This window comes from Triturus cristatus, chromosome 4_2 (genome assembly GCF_964204655.1).
Source record: "Triturus cristatus chromosome 4_2, aTriCri1.1, whole genome shotgun sequence".
In the NCBI taxonomy this organism is placed as follows: Eukaryota; Metazoa; Chordata; class Amphibia; order Caudata; family Salamandridae; genus Triturus; species Triturus cristatus.
Genome location: NC_140586.1, coordinates 195,979,632 through 195,997,174, shown reverse-complemented (window position 1 = coordinate 195,997,174; position 17,543 = coordinate 195,979,632). Strand labels below are relative to the sequence as shown.

General features: G+C 41.4%; 1 protein-coding gene across 1 annotated transcript in view; it reads left to right on the top strand.

Annotated features, from left to right (window-relative positions):
- RRP7A (ribosomal RNA processing 7 homolog A) overlaps nucleotides 1-17,543 on the top strand; it is a 72,221-nt gene that overhangs the window by 37,276 nt on the left and 17,402 nt on the right. Inside the window, exons 3-6 of the mRNA XM_085600066.1 lie at nucleotides 1,284-1,409; nucleotides 1,498-1,618; nucleotides 2,463-2,560; nucleotides 14,236-14,434. Coding sequence (XP_085456192.1) covers nucleotides 1,284-1,409; nucleotides 1,498-1,618; nucleotides 2,463-2,560; nucleotides 14,236-14,434 — 544 coding nt within the window. The remainder of the gene's footprint in view (nucleotides 1-1,283; nucleotides 1,410-1,497; nucleotides 1,619-2,462; nucleotides 2,561-14,235; nucleotides 14,435-17,543) is intronic.

Here is a 17,543-nt window from a genome sequence, read left to right as displayed (position 1 = left end):
GGTAATTCAATATGTGTATATATTATCTTTTGCTGCCTAATGCTCTGTTCTAAACTTGGTAGGCATCTAATGACTTATAACGTATTCGGTTCTGTTTCACCGAAATTCAGCTGTAAAGCGCTCTGATACCCTACACAGGGTCATGTTCGCGCTATAGAAAACACTAAATAAATAAATACTCAACGACCGGAAGATCTTGTTAAAGAGTGAATGGAATAAACTTGGCATTCGCACGTGCTGACAAGCTATCCTTGCATCAATGAACCCGGATAACTCACTGCTCAACATCCGGTTCACAAAGTTTTTGACAAGAGCATTAAGAAGATTCACAATCGGAGAGAGCCAGCAAGCAAACAACGGTCAACCACAAAAGGGAGCATCAAGTCCTCTGCTCCACTAAACAGCAGTTGACCATAGCCGTCTTCATACGGATCACTTCTTGCCCTCTTGCGCACCCCAGGATCATTCAAACTACTACATGTAGGGATTTTACCATATTATTGGAACTGCGCCACCAGTGGTATTAATCACTTACTCTTAACGATTAGGGTCCTGTTCTGTGGCCCTAGTAGACGTTAAACCAGAAGGGCCAACTATGTCCCCTAACTGTCTTCTGTTTGTTCCCAATGAAGTTGTATCGCCTAGATGAAGTCAATATTTTATTATATCAACAAACATAGATTTTTAGATATTTTATTCATTTATAGATGAACTCTATCTTTCAATTCACTGTGACGATGCAAACTGACTAATTGGCCGCTCCTGGGAAGATTCTTAAATAAGAAGGAAAATATCGATTCATGTTTTTATTATTATTCTTATTGATGCATGTTTACCATTGTAATGATTTTTATTAATCAAACAATAAAGTTCCTCCTCCCCACTACATTACTGGGGCATCACTTGGTCATGCTAAGCTCTCATTTTAGTAGTGATTATCAGATTGTTCTCAGAACATCTCATGCAAAATGAAATGCAACAATACACACTTCAGATGGACAGTGTACCGGTTCTGTTATGCTGTATATGGTGATTTCATGGGAATTATCAAAAGTGTTGTAACTGTGACAGATTTCTAACTGGGATACCAATAAGAACATAATTGCTTGGTAGCTCTGTTTTTTCTAAGGCTTTTATTCCCCCTAAAACAAACCAAAAATACATGTTCTTAAGCTTCTGATGAATGCAGCCTGTGAAGGTATGTGTTCATCAAAGGAGAGGATGTGTTTGGGAAAGCCACCGCCATCTACTGTAACGGAGAATGTCCTTGCCTTCTTTTGCAGAAATGTCTTTCTCGACTCTGCTCTCAGTTTGGCCCTGTTCAGTCTGTCGAACTTCAGGAGAAGCCAGGTCCTCCTGAGACTCAATCTGCCCCAGAGTCCAAGTTTTTCATGCACGAGCAGGTTCCGGTGAGTGATATACAAAAGATGTCTAGAATTGTCTTCTTCTTTAAGAGGTTCTTTAACAACTCATCTTTAACTTTCCATCTAATCCCAGGGGTTTAGGTTTGCATATGTAGTCTTCAGAAATCGTGCTGGTGTGCATGCCTTCAGGACTTCAGTTCAGCAAGAACCTCTTGTGATGTCAAAGGGGAAACCGCTTCTTACAGGCGTTCAAAGTGAGTAAACTGAACCCCCAGGGAGTGGTGAGACCTTTATGTATTGTTAACACAAATGTAAGAGAGGGACACCTCTGTGCACATACAATATCGAATTTACAATATCGAATTTACACTTATAGGAGTACTATCCTCAATGCTCTTGTACACCTGTACCAGAGACCCCTGTCGATTTCCCCCCCCCCCACATCCCCTCCCCATCCCCCCACTGCCTTACTAATGTTCTTCTTAGTCGATCTCTCTCATCCCCATCTCAGCCCCCTGAGCTATGGAACCTGTATCCGTGCATCCAGTGTATGGTCATGGAAATAGGTCCCATGGGGTTTTTATATGCACTGTGCAAATGCTGTCACTCAACACTTAATAGAGCTGTATAACGCAGAGCACTCAATAGACCTCCAGAGCAGGCTCTGCACTATATAAATGCTTACAGTTAAATAAAGCCACTTGATATACTTGTATTTTTTTATTTTATTTTTTGTAGATTTATATAGCGCAAACTCGACCCGAAGGTATTGGAGCGCTTTTCATGGCCACCAGTTACATTACACAAGGACACATTCATATATATTTTTTCTGGGTAGGCACGGGTAGATTAAGTGATTTGCTCAGAATCGCAGGATGTGGAGTCAACCCCGAGGCTCGAACCTTGATTTCCCAGCTCCAAAGTCGGCAGTCTAGCCGTCAGACCAAATCCCCTCCTCATGCATGCAGTCTCGTCGGTGCTCACATGAAGCCTGTTCAGTGCTCCTCGACACACAAGAAAGGTTTTAACCCTTTGAGTCTGCCTCCCCTAGGTATGTACTACCTACTGAAGCCATCTTGTCGCTTTCTCTCCGTCCAGAGTGGATTACTGCCTACACACAGTCCCTGACCGAACCCGCAGAGCTGCAGGCTGAGGTGGATTCCTTCATGCAAGAGTACGACCGCAAAATCTCTGAGGTGCGTGTATCTCAGTTAAACCCTGTAGTTAGGAGATCTCAGTGCCAGAGGTGAAAGGGTATCTTGTGTTGAGACTGAGCCGGCATCTTTGTGAAAGACGCTCAGGGTGGTGATGTGAGCTTCTTTGTGGTGGGACTTTCTTTACATGGCACGTATTTATATTATTTTGTTTCTGTTTATACTGATTTTACAGATAAATACAAACAAAAAACTGATTATTTTCCTGTTTGTATTTATTTGTAAATACCAAAAATACAGAACATAGGCCTTTTTTGGTTTCTTTTTTTCTATTGTCAATCATGAGGGCCAGGTGAGTAGGTGTACAGATTGAGCAGTAGGGGAGATGAAAAAAGACAATAGAGTTCCTAATTCAGCTTAGAGTGCAGATCTACAGTTATTTGTGCTATTTTACAATGCATGTGTTTTCTGATAACGCTATTGCACTGTATACTGCTGAAACCTTTTGGACATTAAACTGTGAATATTCATTTATCAGTTAAATGTGGAAAAATACCCATTGCAGCTACAATTATACAGAAAACATAAAATAAAAATGGAAAAATACAGAACAAATGAGCAAAAAATAAATAAATACAGTTGTAAATGTCGAAAAAATAAATACCAAAGAACAGGGAGCCCTAATTATTTTTAATCAGATTAAACCTATTTCACGGCAAGAATAGCTGTCTTTCTTCCAGTCTCCATTTCAAAGTTTGGCAAATAGTAGAGTGCGTTTTTATTTAACCGAAAAATATTTTCATTATGATTTAAGGACTCATTCATTAATTTAAATCTGTATTCGGCTATCAAGGAAAACGGCCATAAAAGTACAAGCAAAAATAATACATCTAAGAATAGAATTAAAAGCATATAATCATAGTAACCATTATTAAGTCGGTTCATTTGTTACACTATAACATACTTTTCCTCGCATTAATCGATTTCAGGATAAACAAAGCAACATTATAACCTGTTAAAGGATCGTCTAGTGTCACCAAAAATGTCATTGCTACATTGTGTGACCGAATATTATGAGCAGCAAACAATGGTTTAAGATAACACCTAATATTGTGATAAAAGTTAAAAAACAATAGAAAGTGCAATGTGCTTTGTTATTTTCAGTTATCACAGGGGCATGGTACCATATCGGGTGGGCGGGACTTCATTTTTGGGAATGCGACTAGGTAATGAGCAATTTATTTATTTATTTTATTTGCAGGTTTGTATAGCGCTGGAATCAACTCCGAATGGAGTATCTCTGCGCTGTAAGGAGCCGGTAAAACAGAGGAATAAAAAGGGGCTAGATCTTATTTTTAAACAGTACAGTTTTCAGGAGTTTCCTGAAAGTGAGGTGTTCTTTACACTGTCTCAGAGAGAGGGGAAGTCTATTCCATAGTGTAGGACCCGTAATAGATAGTGTTTTACTCCCATGTCTAGATTTTTTTGCACGGGGAATCGCCAAAAGAAGGCTGTTACTGGACCTGAGCGAACGTAGGGAACAAATTTATTTTGAAGATAAATTGGCCCTTGTCCATTGAGACATTTATGAATCAAGCAGCATATCTTGAATTTTGATCTCTGGCGGATTGAAAGCCAGTGTAATTGCTCCAAAAGTGGTTTGGAAGCAGTTCTCGGCGGAGCGTTAAGGACAAGACGGGCTGCCGTATTCTGAATGACCTGAAGCTTAGCCAGCACACCTTCGTTGGCAGAAAGCAACAAGCCATTACAGTAGTCAATGCGGCTTAAAACCAAAGTTTGAACCAGGGTTCTCCTGAAGGAGTCGGGTAGTAAAGGAAAAACTTTGCGTAACAGGCTAATAGTATGAAAACATATTCCTGAAATATAGTTGACATGCTGTAGAAATAGTAGGTCCCCATCTAGGCAAATCCCTAAATTCTTCACAACCTGTTTGGGTTCAGGAACTGCTCCCAGATCGGGTGGCCACCAATCAGGGGTCCATAATATTTTGGCTTCACCAAAAAGCATTACTTCAGTTTTGCTGACATTACACTGAAGATAGTTAGAGGACATCCAATGTGCCACCGCCTTCATGCCGGCAGAGAAAGAGCCTTTTACTTCAGCGGAGAGAGTCTTAAAAGGGAAGAGGAGTTGAGTATCATCAGCATATGATACTGGGATGAAACCATAGCTACGCATCACTCTTGCCAGGGGTGCCACATAGATATTAAAAAGTGTTGGGCTTAAGCAAGAGCCCTGTGGCACCCCTTTTGAGATCTCAACCTCCGCTGAGCGATACGTATCCATGATGACTCTCTGGGAACGATCGGATAAAAAGCTCTTTAGCCAGCCAATGGCTTTGTCCTTGATGCCAGCGTTCGACAACCGGTCAATAAGAATGGTGTGTGACACGGTGTCGAACGCTGCTGATAGATCCAAAAGGACCAGGATCACTGAGAAGCCCTTGTCCTGGTACATATGAAGATCGTCTGTGACAGACAGAAGAGTGGACTCAGTACTATGTTTCGGCCTGAACCCTGACTGAGAATAGTCCAGGCCGCCAGCGAGTTCTATGTAATTAGACAGATGGTGATTCACATGCTTTTCAATCAATTTCCCTAGAAATGGTTAAAGGGATATGGGCCTAAGATTGGCTAATTCGGACCACGGGATGGTAGTATTTTTCCTAATAGGTCTAACCAGAGCTCGTTTCCACTCTCTCGGGACAGTACCCGAGCCAAGGGAGAGATTCACCAACCTTTCAATCGTGGGGCAGAGCTGTTCAGTCAGGACAGGCATAATCCTAGCTGGGATGATGTCATCTGGGCTGCCACTTTTGATCTGTGATATTAGTGAAGATGTTTCTTGTAGAGAGATAGGAGGAAAAGAGTGTAGCATGAATTTGTTCTGCTTGGATTCAGAATCTATGTTCAAGAATACTGTATCTGTGGACGAACTTCTATTGGCACAAACTATTTTATCATAGATTGTGTCTATTTTGTTAGTAAAGAAGCATGAACTATCATCACACAGCTGTTGAGAGGCTAATTCAGAGGTTTCACATGCTACCGGTTTAATGAAAGTTTGTAAAAATTGATAAAGGACCCTTGGAGAGTTCCCTGCAGCTGTGATTTGTGCTGCGATGTGAGTCTTACGGGCAATGCGAATGGCTTTATGGTATGTGGATAGTGAGTCCCAATATTTGTTCTTATCCTCTACCAAATGAGAAGTTCTCCACCTCTTTTCTAGTTTCCTGGCATTTAGTTTTAATGTCCTTAGATGATCAGAAAAACAAATTTCTTGTTTCTTGGCCGGTCTAGGTGTAAATTGTTTGAGAGGAGCAATCTTGTCTATAGCTTCCTTGGTGGCTTTTTCAAAAATTTTGATAGCCGAATCAATATTTGCTTGAAAAGAAAAAGGGGGAAAATAAAAGTTGTTTTTAAAAGTGGTGTCGGTAATTTTGTGCCACTGTCTACGTATACTCGGTAATAAAAAGGGACGTGAAGAAGTGCACTTAGGGTAAGGAGTGCAAAATTCAACAATATAGTGATCTGTCCAATTGACCTGTCTCGCAGGAGGACAGGAGACCAACGAAAAGTTGGAAAGGATCAAGTCAAGGGTATGACCTGCCTGATGTGTGGGCCCAGAGTTACGTTTTATAAGGCCTAGTGAGGATAGGTCAAGTAGTAAGGATTGAGCCTCACCACAGTCCAGCTTATCGCTGTGTACATTAAAATCTCCTACTAAGATAAACTTACTATCATTATTGACATGTGGGGCAAGTAGCTCCATCAGCAAACTTGAAAAGTTATTACATGGTCCAGGAGGTCGGTATACTAGGGCGCCTTTGATTTTCTTTAGGGGACAGTGTTATTTTAAAAATTAATAATTCAATTTCTGGGGTACCTATTTCTTCTACTATCGATATGCTGATTTCTTGCTTATGCACAATAGCGATCCCACCACCTAATTCAGTAGGGCGATCCAATCTCACTATTTTGTAGTCACTTGGGACTTCCAAGGTTATAGCAGGAGTGGAATGTGGTTTTAACCACGTTTCCGTGAGGTAACACAGATCGGGTTGATTAGAAGAAATTAAGTCCCAAACTTCTGCACTGTGCTTAGATAGTGACCTAATATTACACAAAATATTCTTCCTCCCTGATAGGGAATGATTACTTCCAAGAACCGTATTGGTAGCGGGATCGATTAATGTAGGGCGGTCAGTGCTGTTCGTGTCCCGGGGATATATAGCAATACAGCATCTGTCAAAACGATGCTGTACATAAGTCACATATGGTAAGTAATTATTAGCTCCCTCCTCCAAATTAAAAGATTTATACAAGGCGACAGTCGGTTTATTCTGCTCGACCATTGATCCAACTCAGCCTGCAGCTCTGTGAGGTCGGTCTGGGACTGCGTGTAAGGTAGTAATCCACTCTGGATGGAGAGAAAGAGACAAGATGACTTCAGTAGTAAATACCTAGGGGAGGCAGACTCAAAGGATTAAAACCTTGCTTGTGTGTCGAGGAGCACTGAACAGGCTTCATGTGAGCACCAACGAGACTGCATGTCCGGGTGCATGCATGAGGAGGGGATTTGGTCTGACGTTTTCATATCAGAGCTATGATAACCTTTCTGCTGACGCCAGGGCACATATCATAGCAGGGTTTGGATTCCATCAAGACTCTGATTGCCACCTCTCTGCAAATTTACATAGAATGGCTAGAAAGTTATAGTTCCAGGTTTGGAATGCCATGCGAGTCTGCGCACACCCACACACTTAAATGTTTAGGGTATTTACCAACCCCTCTGAAATCAATTCCTGCACTGGGAAAGGTTTGGAATTTACTCTTGATAAAAGGAGTACAACGTTTTCGGGGGTTTAAAAAGTGTGACATGAAATTGAATTTGCAATCGTCTGCATATTTTCAGATGAGCAGATATACGAGCATATGTGTTTGAGTATGCAGAATGGAATTCACAAACGTTTGCTAGGTGCACAGGTTCCAAGCCTACATTTGAAAACTATTGTGAATTCCTGAAAGAACTACACCAATGCAAACTCATAAACCTTTAGGTGCACTTTTGTGACTTGATTTAAAAATCAAGCCTCTAATTTGTTTTTATGTTACCACAATGGTTTTACACTTATTCACCATTAGTATTTCTTTAAAATATTAGCATGCACCAAACATGTTTTACCAAATGATACCTCAGAGAGATAGAATTTAAAGTGGCACAATAGTGTAAGAAACCTTGTTTTCAAGTTGCAAATGTTTTCTTGCGCATTTTATTTTGAAAGCAAACAGTCTTGCGTTTCAGGCGCTGGATGTATTTCATATGATAAGGGAGCATTCTAAATGGCGTCAACTTGTTAAATTGTGCAAACATGTGCATGTCTTTATACTAGAACTACTGCTTCATGCAAACTGATCGCGCTGCATTTCTTTACAGAGCACACACTAATAATGAAGGCTTTTTTATAAATGGATTAATATATACAGGTTTGAACAACTTGTACATATGAAGGTAAATCGTGCCTTAGTGGCTGACAATCCTTTTTCACAGAACCATTCTGTGGTACAGTTTACTGGTAAAATATCAGGTAGAGAGTGGATCACTGGTCCTGAAAGAACCAGGGTAAACAAACAGTACAGCGTACTGTTAAGAAACCCTTAATCACGTTTTTTGCAGGTGGGATACCGCGGTATATTTGGTTATCCGCTTCGTGCTTGACAACGTGACAGCATCATCATTGGGTTAATGAATGCTTCCTCCACCCGGAAAAAACCAGAGGAAAAACCTCCGGGTGGAGGAAGCATTCATTAACCCAATGAAGATGCTGTCACGTTGTCAAGCACGAAGCGGATAACCAAATATACCGCTGAATCCCACCTGCAAAAAACGTGATTGAGGGGTTCTTAACAGTACGCTGTACGGTTTATGGTTACCCTGGTTCTTTCAGGACCAGTGATCTACTCTCTACCTGATATTTTGCCATTTGAGAAAAAGAAGCTGAGTGGGTCACAAGCCCTTCTTTCTCCCCCCAATTGATTTATATATACAGTTTACTGGTAGCCAAAGGATTTGTGCTATACGACCTAGAGCCTACTTATTCAGTGGACAGAATAAACATGAAAACCTGTTATCCTTGACACCTAACAATATGTCCTAGACGTTCGGCGATGGTATTTCCATTCTGCTAATTATTAAGGGGAAAAAATATTGTGAATATATGTTGGCTTAGGAGGACTTAATTAGTGAAACTGAATGAAAAATAGAATACTTTGAAAGCGAAAAGAAAGAAAAAAGAGAAACTAATGAAAATATATTGTTTACTTACATTCTTTATTAAGTGATTCCCAAAAATTTAACTGGGTTTATCAAATGGAGGATACATTCCAAAGTATTGTGTGACAGAAGATCTTTGGAAACTGTGCATTCCTTAGTTAGTGAACCAGAGACCCTCCTTTGACAGTTAATGAACTAACATTCATGGATATGAAGGAGGTGCTCTTCCTTTTAACTGAATTGCCTCTGTGGGCGTGAGTGAAATTGTTATATTGTTTATTTGGTGTTGGTGAGAGCTCTAGAATTGCATGAAGGTGAGTCAGAAGCCCTCAATAGCAGTGTACATTTCTTACAATTCCTACCAGCGAACTTTAAACCACCTGAAGATGAAATACTCGAGAAAAGTTGTCCTCGCCACCAGTGCGATGCAAGTTTTTTAAGAGGTCAAACAGTAGTTTTGAAGGAAGGGGGTGATGGTAATGTATATAATTAAATTAGGAAATTAGGGCTGGAGGTGTCCTGGCTACAGGACATGGGTAGAAAAGTCGTGAATGCGAGCTAGAGAGGGTGGGACTGGCTTAGTTTTCCCTTCAATTGAGCTGCTGTCTTCCAACAGGTTATGCTACAAGTGTAAATTAGCAACGCCTGTCTCTTTTCATAATACTTTCAAGGCAATGTCTTTTTCGCGCAATGTCAGTAAAATGTCAGAAGTGATTTTGTGTATTTTTGTTTTGTTTTTTGCTGTAGATCACCAAAAATTACATAAGACACAAGACTGAGCTCTTTTTTGTGGTTAACAGTACCATACAGTGCTGGGGTTGTGGGGTGTGAGGGGAATGTGGTGGAGGTGTGGACTGGAGGGGCAGCAAGACCTGGGCTGGCATGGAGGATGACCGGTATGTGGAATTATCTGGGGATTGAGCCCTGGATCATGAGCTAAGCTTTCCCATACGAAGGGTATAATGAGTCTACTGTGGGCAGTGTGTAATCTCTGTAGTTTACAGTACAGATGTTGTCCAGGGACCTTGGCAAGCAGTGAATTTACTCATTGACACATGTGGTGGTTGAGATAACTTAACATTTGTAATACTTATTTTGGGTTGGCTTACCGCCGTGAATTAAAAACAAAACAAGTAAGTACATGAGACGTTTATTTTTCACAGCTGTAATGGTCTGTTTGGTTGTGTCTTTAATTTACTACGCTTTTGTCATTACAAAATATATATAAGCTGTTTTACTATTGCCTAGTATAGAGGCACCAAATACTCCTTAAAAAAATAAAAATCCTCATTTAGCATGACTGTGTATATATCATACCAACAGTATAATTACTAATAGATTAATAGAAAAACACTTTTTTGAAAATAAATTCTGCAGCAGCTTCAGGGAAAAATGCCATTACCCAATATTTCTGATCACACTTAAAATATAATTGTCTAATATTTCCAATTAAACTCGTACATATAGTCTCTTCATATTTCCGGCCTCCCTTTTTCCGGTGCTGCAAAAACTGGTTAAATATTTGGAAAACAAACACTCCATTGGATTTTTAAGTATGCGAAAAATATATTTGTTAAACAATTGCCTGGCATGATGCAGTCAGTTAGTGGGTTAATGTACATGCTGCTAAAATCTTTGTGAGCTGTAGGTCGCATAGTGGCAGAAGGCTATTGTGATTACTTGTTCTTGTGGGTTCAGAAATCACATGTCTGAGTGCTGGGTGAGCTGTATGTGAGTGTTCGGTGTATACCAAAATATGACGCTAGTTGTGTGTGGAAGATGTGTGAGCACAGGGTGAGAGGTATGTGAGCAGTGTGAGTGCAGACGGAGATGTGTGAGTGCAAGGTGAGCAGTGTGCAGATGGGTGCTATTAATTTGAGTTGTGCATGAGTGCAAGGTGAGCGATGTTGGGGCAGCGTGAGTGGTGTGTGATTTGGAGGATGAGCAGGATTAGGGAGAGTGCAGTGTGAGCGGTTAGTGAATGCTGGGTGAGGAGTGTATGAATAGTGTGAGAGTGTCCAGGGTGAGAGATGCTGATTTGCAGGGAGATAAGTGTGTGGCTGTACACGGTGAGCAGTGCGTATGTGAATGGGATGATGCATGCGAGTGCAGTTTGAGCAGTATTAGTGGTGTGTGAGGTGATAGAGATATGTGAAGAGTGTAGGTGCAGAGTGATAGGTGTGTGTGATGGATAACAGGTGTGTTAGTGCTGTGTGAGTGGTGTCCGTGCAGAATGCATATGCTGAGTGAGCAGTGCATGTGTGTGTATGGTGAGCACAGGGTGAGGGATATTTGAATGTGTGAAGTGAGTGCTGGTTAAGCAGTAAGAATAAGTTATGTTAGTGATGAGTGCAAGCTGAGAAGTATGCAAGCAGTGTAACTGCAAGGTAAATGGTGTGTGTGCACAGGGTTAGTGGTGTGCGATTGGAAGGTGTGAGGTTTGTGGGTGCAGTGTGTGAGTAGAAGGTGAACAGTGTGTCAGTAGCGTGAGCAGTTGTGTGAGTGTAGAGTGAGACGTAGGAGTGTGCAGGGTGAGTGAAAAATGAGCAGTTAGGATGAAGTTTGTGTTAGTGGTATGTGACCGCATAGAGAGAGGTACGTGAGCAGTGTCTGAGTGCTGGTGGGTGCGTGATGTGTGACTACAGGGTAAGTGCAACTTGTGTGTTTGTTGAGAGGCGTATGAGTGCAGGCTCCATAGTTTGTGAGTTCAGAGTGATTCAGAGTGAGCGTCATGCTATAGAGAGTTCTGAGTGTAGCACAGTGAAGTCAGACCTATTGGCATTTTCATTGCTTGTTATGTCTGGCTATTCCTTATGTGATCAACAGAAAAAGAGCTTTCAGAAGTACTACTGAGAGAGGGAATTCAACTCCACCCACATTCTGGTTCATTTGAGTACAGAGTTTGATTTGGCCGAAAAAGAGTGCTGGTGTTGCACTTTTGGCTTGTGGGAAGGTTTATCCTGCCAGGATTTCTCTGACAGTTTGAGGAACATGCGAACTTGCTTGACGAAACTGGTTAATGGACACATGAGTTATGTCTGCTCCTTCATCTTCACCGTTTAGTGACGTCTGAAATACATTTTAGTATCAAACGGAATCAAGACTTTGACGATTTTGTGAATGCATCTACAGTTTCTAAAGAATGACTGAGTTGAAGGCACAGAGGACCTTTAGATTTGTACTATGAATATGGCGTTCCATTGTAAATATTTCTTGTTAGACACTATTTAGAGTGCCCTGAAGAAGCCCTTGTTGTTGGGCGAAACGCGTAGGCTGCACCTGTATGTCTAACAAAGAAGAATTCGAATAAAGAATGTTCCTGCTTACACCGGGAGCAGTGGAATTGAAATTTATTTAACTCAAATTTCTTAATTTCTGTGACTCTATTGTTCTCATTGTGTACATTTGTAATTCTGAGACTGTATTCCTCATGGCTGCCCTATGGAAAACTTTGCCCTGAGTACAGTAGTTCTGAGTTGATTACGGTGAGAAGCCAGTGATAAAGGTTAAAAGTTTGACTGGTTCACTGGAAAGGTTGTGTCCGAAGATGTGAGTTTATTATGAAGTTATGACAAAGGCAGTAGGCTTGGCTTGTTTATTGTGAAGAACATTTGTGAAAGCCAGTAGGCCTTTAACAGTGGATTGTTGTCACACTGGTTGCAGGCTGTAGACTGGCACTTTTTTTTACATGTAATCTTACAGCCTAATGTAGTAGGCAAGGTCTTTGATGGTCACCCAGTCTAACAAACCCCAAGGGGTAGAAGGTTTTAACTGTGATGATTCTTGTTGGGCTCTATTGAAAGTGTTTTGCAAACTGCAATTTTGCATAGGTTTGTAATTTTATAATGCTAAGCATGATGGTTGCTAGTTTATGCACACTTCAGTAGTCCTGCGTTGGTTGTGCTATCAAACCAATTGTAAAGGTCATGGGCCTTATTGATTAATTGGGAAAAGGTATGTCCATTTCCATTGGTTTGATCTATTTACTATGAAAAGTTATGATGAAGCAAGTAGGTCTGGCTTACTTATTGTGAAAAGCACGTGTTAATAGCAAAAGGTCTATTGTCATAATACTGTGCTAAAGCCTGTAAGTGGGTAATCTGTCACGAGGAATCTCACAACTGTTGGCAGCCTTCTCTGACAAACCGCAAGGATAGATTTGCACTACGCTAATCCCTACTACTTTGTTAGCAAGGATATTAAATTACTTTGTACATCTTTTTAATTTTATTGGGGTATACCTGGTTGCCTTGTAGGAAAATGTATGCTCAGTACAGTAAGTCTAAGTTGGCAATGGTGTCAAGCCTTAATATAGGCTATGGACCTGATTGGTTCATTGGCATAGTTATTTCAGATGCCATGGGTCAAAACAGTTTAATATGAAAAATCACAGTAAAGGCCGTAAGCCCAATGTATTTATTATGAAACTTCTATCTTTAAGCAAGTTGGCCTTAAAGAGCAGATTGTTTTTACGGTGTATTAAAGCCTGATGACTTGTACGTTACATGAAATCTCTGTGATTTCCTTTGAAGGCATGAGTTTTTGTGTGGATTACTCCCTTCAACGTATCCTACAAATCCATGGGATAGATTCACACTGTAATAATTCTTATTAGAATCTATTAGGAAGGCCAGACCAGCATAGTGGGCTGCCAGGATCCTGTGATGAAAAATATTTTATATACATCTGTGTTGTATATGTGTGGGGATTGATATAGATATATAGCTATAGATATAAAGATAGTGCGGGTCAGCCCTTTCCTGCCATTGGTCTGTATGAGTGTCATTTGCACCCTGCTTCTATTTGTGACACTGTACTACATAAGGGTAATATGGGTTTACCCACTTCAGCCATTCGCTCTCTTGCCCTACGAGTGACAGCATTTGTCTGATCATGTGCACATCCAGTTGAAAATTAATGTACTTTAGTGACCGGGCTGGTGTACCAGTCCTTTGGTTTTCCATTTTTTCCTTACGTAGGTCCCTTTTCATTTTTCCTTTTGTTCTTTTTATTTATTTTTTTAGCGCTTACTACAGCTCACTCGACAGTGCTAATGGGCCACTTGCTTGTTGCTCATTTCACCTGCAGTGCTTCTCATCCCGCGCTGCCACTGCTTCTAAACCAAGTGACCATCATGGAATGGTATGTCTATAGTGTATCATTGTTTTACTATTCCAAGATGGACAACACATTGGTCCTAAATGTCACGGCCATGCTGGACCTTTAAAACAACAATACACTAGGTACAATACCATTGCGCGATTCCCATTCACTGCAATGATCAGTTTTATTTTTATTGTGCCTGCTATGTTAAGACAGCTGCACACTTTCTGCTCTGAGAGGTGTGTAGAAGCTGACAACTCTAGTTACTGCCCTGAAAACAGTCCCTAAACATGTGCCTTTCTCGTTTTTCATGCCTACAGGAGGAGGCAAAAGCTGAGGAGGAGGAAGGTGTACCGGACGAGGATGGCTGGGTAAAGGTGACACGGAAGGGGCGACGACCAGGTATCCCACGCACTGAGGTAGCCAACTTAAAAGTGCTGGAGCGTGAGAAACGGCGCCGAGCGAATAAGGAGCTGCTTAATTTCTATGCGTGGCAACACCGCGAGAACAAACGAGAACGTGAGTTGCACAGTACTGCTCTTGTCTTTTACACGTATTTTAGAAATTCCCCATCCAGATACTGGTACCTCCAGATACTTTGCTTCCCTTATTTGATGCTCCCGCTCCTTCTCCAGATGCTGTATTCCCCTTCCCAGATACTCAAGGCCCTTCTTTCCAGATGCTTAGGAGAACCCCCATTTCGGTTGCTTTCTCCCTTTCTTTCAGATGATCATCTGCCTCATACATACTTACCAACCTTTTCAAACCCCCCCCACCACCACATCTCACGTCTGCTGCTGTTCTAAATATATGCACCCACTTGCTGGAATTTCTCCTTCACCCTATCTTTTTTCCAAATCCACTTACTTTTATAGTGCCTCCCCTCCTTTTTAATCTTTTTACACTCATCCCAGTACAATGTACACTCACAGCCAGTTTAAAACTAAACAATTACCTTGTAATCAATTTACTACCTGAATTGTATGTTGGTTTCTTGCAGCAGAATCCATAATAAGGTGCTCCAAAGGTGTATCCTCGGAAGGCCTTTGTTTTTCAGCAAAAACCCAATAGGCGTTTGCTAAATTAGAAGTGAAGCTTACTCCAGGTGCTTTGAAAATCCATCTTCCATATCCTTAGGGTAATGACACGAGTTGAAAAGGCTGGTGTGCCAGAACTGACACTCTTTTAAGCCCCCAAATGCCTAGACTGGGCCCAAACTGGACAAATGTCTATTGCCACTCTGTTCTATTGCAGAAAAATCTTCCTAGTCATTAGCTATGATACTGACAGCAACCAGATAGGATCCAATTTATGCCACTTTGGCACCTGTTTAGTAGTGGTAGGACTTCATGTGAATTTGCGTGCAAGAAACCATGTTAACAGATGTGAACCGCTATGGTTTCTCCTGTGCTCGACCCTAGATCACTTCTTTCTTGCTGCTGGACTGATATCTGATTTCTCATAGGAAGAACCCTTGTGACCAGACATCAAGATTTTTGTATCCGTACAATCGGATTTATTGACTGGGGGGTAGAGGGTTGACTGAGGTACGTAAGGCTAGGCGTCCCTGTGATATTGGAGTGAGAGGTTCACTAACTGTCCCACCACTCAGGGTTTTCTAGCATGGTCTTACACTAGCGGTTCTGCCTTTTTTATAAGGAGCAGCAGATCAGGGTTAATGTGCATGTGTGTTGGCTGCATGAACATCCTTGCATTTTCGACCAGGAATGTCACCTAGGAAGTCACCCACGATCCAGGCTGTGAAACTAAGCCATTTTGGTTTGTTCATGTGACAACCAAAAAAACAAGCATTGGCATAGCCAATAGGTCTGGCCTTTTGGACCTTATAAGTGTTTAGACAAGCATAATATCATCCTGGATCTTATGCTTCCCTCAACTAACTCCTGCTGATGATGCAAGTGAATAGACAGACGTAATGTCAAATGACGCTAAAAGTGTTGGAATGTACCTATGAAAGGTTGTCTGCTTTAAATAATTACTGTTCTGGATGTCACAGGCCAGGTGGAAGGACCGGCATGTACAATCTACACGGTTACTGACATCTCCTAATGAGACAGTCATGTCAATGTGTCAGTAAATGGAAACAAGTGATGAATAGTGCATATGGGCAAAAAGAATAAAATAAGAGTATCCTGGAAAAAGAAGCACAGACTAAGGGCAGGAGGAACATTTCCTTGTACTACTGGCAGTAATGGAAGCCAGCTGGTGGGTGTCCGAGCCGATTGTGGCGGCTGCATTGCATGAAGCGCTGAGCAGTGAAAGCGGGTGTGTTTAGGCACACACATGTTTGTTCCAACTACGTGAGCACATCTTGTGTGGAGGAGTGCTGCAGCCATGATGCTGCAGTTTTGTGTCAGCTAACGGGGGTAAACAAAGACCATCTGTAATGAGGAGGCCAATTGCAATGTTGTTCTAGTGAAGAGTTAAATCCAGATACAATGACAAAGTGGCTCACTGACCACGGGCATCAGCTGTCACCTGCAGATCACTCATTCGAATCCTGGCAGTCCGCTCAGCCTTCCCTCCGTTTGAGTTTGCCAAAATGAGAGAGAGCTATTCAATTGAGCTAAAAGAAAAACTACAGTGCTTCGAAACATCAAAAATATGGGAAGAAGCACTCTATTAAAGAGCATACTCAAACCTTGCTTCAATAAAAGTGAAACGAAACTAAGCAGTTCAGAATCATGGCAAAGCAATGTTTTGGCTAGCGGGATGCTTGATAAATGATTTTTTTACTTTGCAAAACACAGTTGGTTTTTCAGTCAGATAGGAGCACAATCAACACATTTTGCTGATAAGCTGCAGGTTCAGAGCCAGAATAAACCCAGGAGTGTCATCTACATAATATGGTAGCTACTCACGCATTGACATATTTACTTGGTGAAAAAGCAAATGGACACATACTGACCTTGAGATAAAAATATGCCTTTTCAGAAAAGAACGATCCCTCGAACAAATACCAAACGGCAATTTTGGCATATGGGTGCTATTAAAACAAGTGCTGGTTTAAAATGCATAGCAACATCGCTATCCTCTGGAAGATTAAGACACTCCTATCAGTGAAGGACGGTGCTTGGATGGTAGCACTGAGGTTGGCGTTCTGCATAGTGAGGAAGGAAACCTAAAACTAGAAGAAGGGCAGAGATTTCACAAACCTGATGGGATACTAAATATTACACAGCACTTCCAATTCATTGCACTGGCGTTACTGCAGCTGAACCACAACATGAAACGTGGTTCCGTTAGAGAAATGCAGTGTGTTTCAAACGCAATGCACATTCAGTGGTTCTTGCAGTACACCGCTCCGTTTGTGTAACACTGCAATGGTGGGAAGATCGTCAGGTTGTCTTAAAAAGAGGGTCTATTGTGATTCCTCCTTCTGTGTTTTAATGTCCTGGCAGAAAGCGGGAAATAAACAAGGAGGCACTGCGCGCCGCTGCTCGCTCCCAAGGCTAAACTCCATGGGAGTGAACATTTCAAAAGAGGTGGGACATGCACCCATCTTTAGCCATTTGCATGCTTTCATTATAGAAAGACACACGCAAAAGCCAATCCAATATGTGGGATAAGTCAGACCCACACAGAGTAGATACAAGAAACCTTGCAA